The following is a 10,756-nucleotide window of genomic DNA, read 5'->3' on the forward strand; positions in this document are numbered from 1 at the left end:
CTTGGCTGTGTGCAAGTCTGCTACTCCTGTTGGTATTGGCCTGTCCAATTAGACCCATCAGGGAGAAATTGCTATAGATTCCACATTTTGAGGAGATTCAGGGTTCTGAGGTGAAGAGTAGCTGTAGAGAGGGCCAGCTGATAAGAACTCTAGGGCCCACATTAGGCTGTCCATGTAATGTGGCGCCCCCAAAACCAAATCATGTCACTGCCCCAAGGCAAAAAGATGCAGCGTCTGACACTCCTGCATCTGAGTTGTGCCATGAATAAGTTTTAGATAGTCAGCTAGAGTTATAAAACTGTCTCTCGTGCAGTATTCTGCTTCATTTGTTTTGTTGTTTATGCTTTTTTTAGTAGTGCTGACATTGAGCAGCAATTTTCTCATGGCAATCAGGCTAGGCCCTTCTTTATAAGGTTTGGGGGGGGAGGGCTTGGAAGCCTTTAAAGTATAAAGGTTTCAAACAGTGTTCTCCTGATTGGATGTTGCCATCTTTCTCTTTACTATCATATATGAAGGTAATAAATATATTATATTTGTGTAATATAGTTGTACAATATTGCTTGCTGCCTTTCTATTGTGTATGTCTTAAATTGTATTTTATCTATGAAAATCACAGAGAGAGAGTCATTCTGATTACAGCAGCACAAAAGTATAGACAAGCTAGATAAGCCAAACAGATTTTCCTTCTATGCTGATTCTCTTCTGATTCTTTTCAACTTCTCAATTGAGTCTACAATCTTAAGATTTCCTACCCACATACTAAGCAGGCCTGATACTGCTTACTTTATTTCATACATCAGCAATGATTGGCTAGTTGCTTCCATGTCCCACCTTACACAATGGAGCAAATTTCCCCAAAATAATGTCCAAACATAGGCATGGAGATGCAAAGAGATGATGGAACATGCATGATAACATACATCAAGTAAACATCAACTTGCATCAAAAATTAATGGCATTATTTGCAAAATGACATCACTATACACATCACTTGCTAACATGGCAGTTTGTTGTGGATACAGCTCTGCATTTATCTACATGAGTTTCTAAGAGTATGCAATGCAATACTTATATTAAATGCTGGGGCCACCTTCCACATGAGCATTTCCCCCCCATCTCGCACCATATCTCACCCAAGCCCATCACCACCAAGACACTATTCTCCCCTGTCCTCTACAAAGGGTCCCTCAATTCCAAGGCATTGGGAATAACATCAACAGCACTTAATACTGACCCATAGTGCTTTTTTATTTTTTAAAATAAACATTTTGAAAAAGAGGTTAACATTTTTTTTTTATTTTGCCATATTTTTGGTCCTAATATATCTCTTTTTTATTTCTTCTTTCTATCTTTCTTTCCCTGCTTTCCTTTCTTTTTTTTCTTTTTTCTTTCTTTCTTCCTTCTACAAGTATATTTTGATATTTCTATATAGTGTTCCATATTTTTGTTAGCAACCAAGGGGATTGATATTGTTGAACTTACCACCATTCAGACAAACTGAAAATAACCTGAAACTTTTAGTGCATGTGTGTCCGTGAGTCAGGTTATTGTTTAATCTTGAGTGCTGTGGATTATACATTGTGAATTTGTGTGTTTTTAATCCCTGTAAACCACCCTGAGTCACTTGTGTGTGAGAAGCACTATATAAATCACATAAATAAATATATTTATTGATTAAATCACAATATCTAGGTTCATACAGTTAAGGCCCAAACTATCTTATATCTATAACTATCTTGGGAAATGGCTTATCATGTCTTGTGAACTCATCTTGTAGCTCAGTACAATCCAATGCTCAAAACTGTTTTAATAAATTCGATGGAGTAATTTCACTGGATGGGCAGACTAAAAAGTTTCAGGTTGTTTTCAGTTGGTAGGATTTGAATGGTGGAAAGTGACACATTTGCCTCAGACACTTAACACTCTGTTAGTACCTTTATTTCCACCTAAAATAACAAGAGAACCAAGCCCCAAACTGCCATTTTCTTGCTATTGTTTGGTGTTCTGATCTGAGGTTGTTATGGAGCTTGCATAATCAAGACTGGGAGACTAATGTGGCCTTGAACTGGCCACTTGAGTTCTAAAGCACTTCCTCTATACCTTGTGGGTGGCTCAGGATTGTTCTTCACCTTTCTGACTGTATTCATATTGAGACCTATTAGTCAGAATGCTACATAAGAAATATTATTGGTCAAGGTAGAATCTTCTATATTCCTCAAATTATGAATGTAATACAACTGGCCACATGTTTAACATCATATGAGAATAAGCTATCTTATAGAGAAAAATGGCATTCATTTATGCATGAGAAATCTATATTTTAGGCCTAATATTTTAGTACACAGATTAAAGTGAGGCAAATAAACTAAAGACCATCAATCTACAGACAACTATTGAAACTGTCACATAAGATAAAGTTGTAATAGAAGTATATAAGTACATAAGATAAAGTAGTAAACCTATGGTGATATGGGCAGCAAACAAATTTAATAAATAAGTAATATTTACTTGTCAGATATTTAACACATAGCACACCTTCAAAGAAAAAACTAATCTCAACAGCAAGATTTCCCCAGTACAAACCCAAGAAAATCTGTCAATAAGAACACTTCATGGCTTCACCCAATGCCTTCAGAAAGCACAACTTGCCAAAAACAGATACCTCTGCAAAACAGCTATTTTATATGTCATCAACTTTCAGCAAATCCCAGCAGGAGTGAATATTGCCCTTATCAGTATGAACTCCTGCTGATTCTAACTTTGCACCATTTCTCTTTGTTTCTTCAAAGAAGCATAGCAGAAGAATCATTGACTGCAGTGGGTATATATATATATAATCATATAAATTAGATATGCATAATTTTGCTCTAGGAAAGGGGGGAAAAGAAGGGGGGAATGATGTGACAGATGCTAGTGACATTATTGAATGCTCTTCTGATAAACACTTCAGTACCATAGTGATACTCATTAGAAAATCTGAATAAAACAGAAAGTATACAGAAAAAAGCAGACTTAATTATCCAGCTGGTTTCCATTCATCGTTTATATAAAACATTGTATAATTTATTCTTTAAAACACAAACTTTTGTTAAGAATGCTTTCAATGTCAACTACTTTGTTGAATATGAAAATTAACTGTCAACTCCACTAGGTAGACCAGACCAAGAAATCAATGAGTCAGGAAGCCTAGATCTACAATTATTCAGCATGACTATAAATAACAAAATCTTGCAAGTTTCATTGTGTTGTACTTCCCTATCCCCACCTCTACTTATGTCCCAATGAATCAGGGATGCGGCTGACTTGAGCCACTTCCAAATATTATTTTTGTTTCCCAGGGCTTACAAAATGTTTCAGTTCCCTTTGCTTAGGTAATGACAGTTACATATTTTTGTCAAGGTCATCTCCCTTACTTCTATACATTAATCTTTAGTGGAGAGATATTTTAATTTCATTAGAGAATATGGCTACACTTTTTTAAACCACTGTTTTTCATATTTTTAATAAAGATTTAAGATACAGAAACATTATCTGGAAGTTACTTCATATTTTAAGAGGAAACAAGTTATTAGATTTGAAAAATAAAACTTGAACATTATTTTTGCAATTATTGATGAGAAAAAGAAAAAAAGTATTAAATCTTCTTTAAGCAATGAAATGCAGTATTTTTGCCAATTATTGTTAGAGAACAATTTAGAAGAATTTAAATACCAATCTACTAACAATTAATTCAGAAAATGTATCTTTAAATAATATTGAAAAGCAATAATAGAATAAGAGGTAGAAAGGAAATATCTGTGCTTTTAAAGAGCCATGTCATAATACTCATAGTGCCAGCAGGTTAGAAGATTGTCCAAATAATCAATATGTCTGAATGAGATCATAACGTGTGTTAGTATACCAGCATTATATGTGCAACATGTGTAGTATGTGGTTTTACAATGAAAATATGTGCAAACAATGTCAGGAATTTCCATTACCCTCACAAGGAATATATATGAAAATCATGTGAAACTATTTCTGTGAATTAACAGAAAAGATACAAAACAGCATATTATGAACAACTTAATTCTTTTGAGGGCTACAATGGGCAATATTTGTGATGTCTATAGTCACAAATCAGCCTTCCAACCTTTTCAAGGACTGTATGAAGTCATCCAATGACATGCTGATGTCATTCAAAAAGCACAGTTGAAAATTTTAATCTCCTTTTTGTTGGGGTAGGTTGGTGTTATAGCAGGGATGAGACCAACTCTTGGAACAAATAGCTTCATATCTCTTTCTCACATGGTTTTTTTCTTCTTTTTCTTATCAGTCATTGCTAATTGTCAATCTTTCAAATTTGGTAAGTTACTTCATTTTTAAAAGATGAAGTACTTCTAAATAATCTTCCAATATTTTATTTAAAATATGTTAAAAGTTCTGATCAGTCAGTTTGGCTTTCTCAAAGATCTTTTTCATGTGTTAGCTATGTGATTGCATAGCATATGTTAGCTTTTCAAAAAAAGGACTGACACTTGTGGAGTCCAGTTAATGAACAAGCCTTACTATAATAAGCTCTATCCAAAATTTAAATACTATCAATGGAGTTGTAAAATGTATTTCTGCTTAAATACTTTTATATCTATTTGAACCTTCCTTTCACAAAACATTGGTCAATGATTCTGCATTAATTTGAAACTACATCATTTGATTATAAAATCATTTTACTTTTAAAACCAAAGATAGGTGTATTTGCTGTCTGTAGAAACAACATGTTCTAAATCAAAATTAACTTTAATCCCAAAGACTATTGTTAAACAGTCATTAGAATAATTAGAAATATTTTTGTAAATGTTAATTGTTATTAATCATTTAGAATGTCACATAATTTTAAAACAAAACTACATTATTAACCTTTATGGAGTCATTTAGCATTGATAAGAGAATACAAATTGTTCTTTTAGAAGTCACTGTAAATTATTAGCTAGAGTTGGACTAGCATATATGGGTATGGGTATGTTTTGTGTGTGTGCTTGTGTGTGTTGCAGTGGCTTCCCTTTAATGGACAAACAAGTTTATTTTTAGTATTTTTAAACTTAACAATACAGTTTACCTCTCTCTTAATTGAAGATAAAAATAATCTAAGCAGAGTATTTTTTTGTCAACTATAGTATTGTTCACAATACACTAATTCTAACACGTCATCAACTAAGCCCACAAAGAGCTATCAGTTCCAAATTTGAATCAGTTGTTCAACAAAAAAAAAATGGCTTAACACAACTGATTGATCTGATTTAATATTGTTAGAGATGTTTAAACTTAAAAATGTTTATTCTGATTTCCTTTAGTAGGACAGCATTTTCAAAAGGCCCTATGCTGTTAAACAAAAAAAAAAAAAATGTGGGTTTTTTTTTCATCTTTGATAACACTGTTTTTGAAGAATATAGGCAAAGACAGGCAACTATGCTTACCAAGAAAATATTAACAGGCAAAAAACACTTCATGTGATCAAATGTATAGGGATGAACCCCGTGCATTTATTGTCTATCACAAAAGTATTTAGTCAGACAGAAAATTTCATTATCCACAACACACACACAATATATATATACATATATATATATACTTATAGATATAGATATATAATAGACCAGTGCTGAACTGTGCGAGAGGAAGGGAGCAAGAAGATAAACGAGGAAGAAGCACCGAGGCAATAGGACTGAAAGCCGGTCTCCTAATCCTGCGTGGACAGCTCCTGGTGCTGAAAGAGCCTGGAGCTGAGCTCTCTGAGCGGCTATTAGCCCACGACTAACGGGACCCACAGGTGCAGAGGCAAGGTACGCCTCCTGGGAAGCAAGAAGCAGGTGGGAGGGCTACACATTTATTGGGGGGAAGATGGCGGCTTCTCCGAGCCCACCCTAAGGCAGGCAGCAGAGAGGACCTGGGCCTCGGAGGTACAGTGATGCCCGTGGCCAGCTGTAAGTCTGAGGCAGGCGAGGAGGAGGCGGCGGCGAAAGGAGCAGCCGCCAGACTCGCCTGCCGAAGTAAGCCTCGCTGGGGCGAGACCCCCTTAGACCCGCCATGCTGCCGCCGCCACTTCCTGCTGCCGAGACCATCCGCTTCGCAGGGAGCGAGTGACAACAGCACCTGTGCGGCCATGTTGGGTGCCTGGCCCCGCTCCACGCCTGGACGGCGAATAGGAGCCTGAAAAGCGGGGAGGGAGGGAACTCTCGGCTCTCTGCCTTCCCACCGCCGGCTCGGGTGGACGGGGCCAGCGGCAGCCACCGCCGGGAGCCAAGACACCGCCGAGCAGCCTTCTGCGCCGCTCCCGGGCGATCCCACCAAGGCCTTCCTGGCCGCGCGATGCCCGCCGCTAGGTTGGCAGCCCTCCCGAAAGCAGACCCTGTCCGTGGGATGCGGGCCGGGGCAGCTTTCCCCTCCCGGGATGGGGCGCCAGAATTTGGGGGGGGAGGGTGGGGGGAATGGGGGGAGGGAAGAGGAAAGTAGCGCTTACTTCAGCACGGACTGCTCCTTCTCTTCTTCCTTCTTCTGGCGGTCCATGACGGCTTGGATGATCTTCCTCTCTTCCTCCGTGAGGTGGCTGAGGTCGGGCATCTCGGGCGGAGGCGGCGGAGGCGGAGGGGGAGCAGGGCCGCCTCGGGGCCCAAGAGGAGCCGACATCTTTGGTCGAGGGAGCTTCGGCGACAACACTCTAAATTGGGAAATACTGGGCTAACTCAGGCGGAGGCCGCCGAACAAGCAGCGGGCGCCGCCGCCGCCGCCGCCGCCGCCAACGGCGCTGAGTGAAATACATACAAATCAATACCCTTTAATCAATGGGCAGCTTAATTAATGCCCGGCGGGGGGAGGGGGCGAGGGGAGGGGGGGGGGACCGTCGCCCGTGAAGGCGGAGGGGCGAGGCGAGAGGAGCGGCGACTCACCCTCCCCTCCTCACCCGGCCACGCACCAGCCTCTCACCTGCTCGGCGGCGGCGTGGAGGAGAGCGCGGGAGGGGGCGGCAATAGCGGTCGGGGGGCGCGGGAGGCTTGGGAAGAGGGGAAGGGAACTTCTCCGGGGACACGCACGGCGGAGGGTCTCGCTCGACATCCAGAAAGCGAGACGACGGGGAGGGGGGGAGGAAAGGAAAGGAAAAGAAGGAAGGGAAGGGGGAGGAAGGACGGGGCGGCCGAGGAGGGAGTCGGGGCTACGCTATCCGCGGGTGTCCCTCGCTTGTGGGGAGAGCGGGGGTCGCCTGGCCCCGTGGGGGCCCTCGCGCCTCCCGAGGAGCGAGCCGAGCGGGACGGCGGCGCGTGCTGGAGCGACGGCGACGAGGCGAGAGGAGCCCCGCGGGCGCCCTGAGGCGCAGAGCGAGGAGAAAACCCTTCGGGGGAGGGCAAGTCCCGGCCGCCAGCAGCTCCAGCCGGCTCATAATTCCAGCCCGCTGTCCATGGAAAGGAGCGAGGGGCAACGCAGTTCCAGCCGGAGGCTTTTCCCTACCGCTCCGCCGGTGTTGCCGCCGCCGCCGCCCCTAGCGGCCGTTTATTCCGCCGCCCCCACCCACACCGCTCCTCGGCCAGGCCCTGCCGCCGCGGCCGCCCCTCGTGGATGCTTCGCTCGGCGGCTCCTCTCTCGGCTGCGCTGCTGCTGCTGCTGTCGCTGGCCGCTCGCCTAACCCATCGCATCGCGGAGCGGAACGGGGACGGGGCGCGGATTAACGCGGGAATCGCGGGGAGGCGCCGCTCCTCGCCTTCCTCCTCTCCCTCCCTCCCTCCGTCTCCGCCCGCCGTTGCCGTCGCAGCTCCCGCGCGCCTCCCCTCCCCGCCACCGCCACCGCCACCGCCAACCACGTTTCTGCCTCGTCGTCCCGAGGCGCGGGAAGGAGGGGGAGGAAGGGAGAGACGGAAAAGGGCGAAGCCGATTCCACTAGCCGCCAGAGGGGGCGCCCGGCAGCGACGCGTCGCGGGCAGGCCTGGCGTGAGGCCGTGAAGGGGGGGGGGAGAAGACTGAAGGCCTCGGGAGGCGGAGGAAGGAGGAGGGAGGGGGGGAATTGGTCGATTCCCTGCGAAGTCGCGGGCTGGGGGGGGGGAGGGAGAGAGCGTTGCGATAACAATCACGTGAGGCAGGCGGGGGGGGGGGGTAGAGGAGCCGAGGCGCTCGGGGACGAGCATCGAAGATCGGCCGAGCAGGAGCGGCGGGGGAGTCGGCGAGAGAAAGAGGCGGCGCTGCGGCCGTGCAGGATGACCAAGATGGAAGCGAGGGAGTGTGTGTGTGGGGGGGGGGGTGACGGGGTTGGGAATTGGGGGTTACGGGTGAGGCTGGGCCGGGAGAGGGAGGTGCAAATCGCTTCGGGAGCCGAAGGGCTCGGAGGCTCTCCAAAGCTTCACCTGGCTGGAGCCGCCGCCCCTCTCAGTTGTTTAAGCGCTCTGCCACGTTTACCTTGACGGGCACTTGGACGGACTAAAGCGGGGAGACGGCTAACGGGGAGCAGGAGGAGGCAGCTGCTAGTTGGCCTGGAGATAGGTACAAAAAAGGGGTAGGTGAAGGAGCGCAATCTGCCTTTAGGATTATATAAAGCAGCATCGGTTGCTTTGGGAGATTCGTTTGGATAAATCTGGCTCTCTATAGAAGAGGTTCAGATGCTGGGACAAGTGGAAGGAAAAAGATGATGATGATTAGCAGCAACCGAGATGGCCTCATTTATACAGTAGTAACTAGAATGCAACTACTAGTAGTAACTACAATGTGAGAATTGAAAGACTAGTGTAAGGATAGATAGTTGTGAATTAAAACTATGTCAGGAGTTCCTAAAACTTTTTGCCATCATACCTTCCTTTAGTGTAATCTTTATGTACACCCCTCTTCCCTAACTGTGCAAACACCAAATGAACAATGAATACTATACAATACAATTTTATTTTTAATAAAGACAAAAAAAATAAAAAAGCAAAGGTTGTGCCTTCTCCACTACGATATCACTCACCTGAAACTAGTTATTTTTTGAAAGGTTGATTTATTGTAACAATGTACAACTGAAAGGTTCTTCACACCTGGACTCTGTGTACCTCTCAAAGGGAGGTATCCCTGGTAATTTGGGTACCCTGATCTAAATAGGGTCATTAAGACACACAATGACTTGATGGCACATAATCAATATGGAATTATTGGGGTATTTGGCCTTAAAACATGAATGTGTGCACTAGTCAAAATCAAGTTATGAGACAACTCACAGCCCTGGAGAGCTTAAGTATAAATTGTGCTCTTTTGTCCATGAATCTGATTTGTCTCTACTCTAGCTGAAGAACTCAACATTAAAACCTTGAGTGATGCATGAAATCTAGCTTGTTACATTGAAGGCTGCAACTCTGAAACTAAGTTGATACAAAAGTCTATAATGTATCAAAACTGAAGGCTAACAAGGTATGCCATTGTACATAAACTACACAATTAAGAAACTTTTTCACCAATTCATTTTGACCTGATAGCTTGGCTGTGCTTTTAATTAATCAAAATGTTAGCTTTTTATACCCAAAGATAAAGCCAAATCTTGCTTGTAAATGTTTGTTAATCCCCGCATCCTTAATGCAGAAATATTTTTACAGATGAAAAAAAGCTGGTTTCACTTCCATTGGATGACATCAAAATGATAAAACATGCATCAGTGCCAGCTCTGGACTTAGATATTTTTATCACAATGTTACAGACAAGTATTAGGAAGCAGAGTTGATACTACATTACATTACAGAGTTGTAATGTAGGATTCATCATCCACCCTCCGAAGAAAAAAATCTCAAAAGGGCAGGTTAGGAATTTGCTGGAAGAACCATGCTTGGCAAGAGTTTTTCTTCCATAAAAATTGGACTAATTGAAATCCTGTTCGAAAGATTTACACTTCATTTTTGGAAAATGTAATCTGTATCAACATTCTTCAGCTTGAATTTTTGAATAGGTGTGTATGTTTTAATACACAGTGCCGCTCCTTGTTTCTTGAACTTCTATTTATTTTGAACAAATTGTATTCCCCAATTAATGTATCTGACTATACAATATATAGTCTATATGTGGTGGTTAAGTTATGTAATTTCACCAGAATATGACTATAAAATTATTTTTTTCTATATAATTTTCTATATGCAGCATATAATCTTAAATACATGAACTTTATATATTACTTTAAGTATTATAAGCTTTCCAAATTGTTTCACAGTTGTTTAATAACACCTTAGTTTTTGTTATATAATACTTTATAAAAGTTTTGGAATACACACACATATACAATTGTATTTAATATTTTAAATAAAATTGTATTTAATATCTAATTTTAATATATATGTAGGTTTCTTTCCTATTCTTATTTGCATTTGGTTTTTTTACTTTTATATTTTAGCTTATCTTAGTAATGTTTAATAAAAATAAATAAAAAATAAAAATATGCAGTTAATATAGGATTAAATAATTTGCTAAAGTTTACATAACAAATTTGAAGTTCAAAGAAACAGCTGTTTTCCAGATGATAAGCAAGAAAACGGTGATACCTATTTCATAAGACAAATTATTTAAAACTTTAATTGCATGTTAACCCAAAGAATAATGTTTGATTTTAGATGGCCAACTCTGGATATAAAAAGTTCTGTAGAAAATCTCTGGCTTGAGAAAGGTTTATAACTCAGGATGGAATCTGGAATAATTCATAGAAAGGAATAGCATGCCAATCTCTGAATACAGTATTTTCATGACTATATTAGGTGAATGATTTGATCCAGTTATATATAAAAAG

The 10,756-nt window shown here is 42.1% G+C and overlaps 1 protein-coding gene across 9 annotated transcripts in view; it reads right to left on the bottom strand.

Moving 5' to 3' along the window:
- The window catches only part of RIMS2 (regulating synaptic membrane exocytosis 2), a 267,667-nt gene extending 261,004 nt beyond the window's left edge, over nucleotides 1–6,663 (bottom strand). For 8 of the 9 annotated variants that reach the window (XM_070940381.1, XM_070940380.1, XM_070940387.1 and 5 more), the window contains exon 1: nucleotides 6,497–6,663. In XM_070940381.1, coding sequence (XP_070796482.1) covers nucleotides 6,497–6,663 — 167 coding nt within the window. The remainder of the gene's footprint in view (nucleotides 1–6,496) is intronic. The other variant, XM_070940384.1, reaches the window with a different exon arrangement.
- Nucleotides 6,664–10,756: the final 4,093 nt, after the last annotated feature.

This window comes from Pituophis catenifer, unplaced genomic scaffold, assembly GCF_029215685.1.
Source record: "Pituophis catenifer annectens isolate HBS135680 unplaced genomic scaffold, rPitCat1.0.hap2 SCAF_3, whole genome shotgun sequence".
Classification (NCBI taxonomy): domain Eukaryota; kingdom Metazoa; phylum Chordata; class Lepidosauria; order Squamata; family Colubridae; genus Pituophis; species Pituophis catenifer.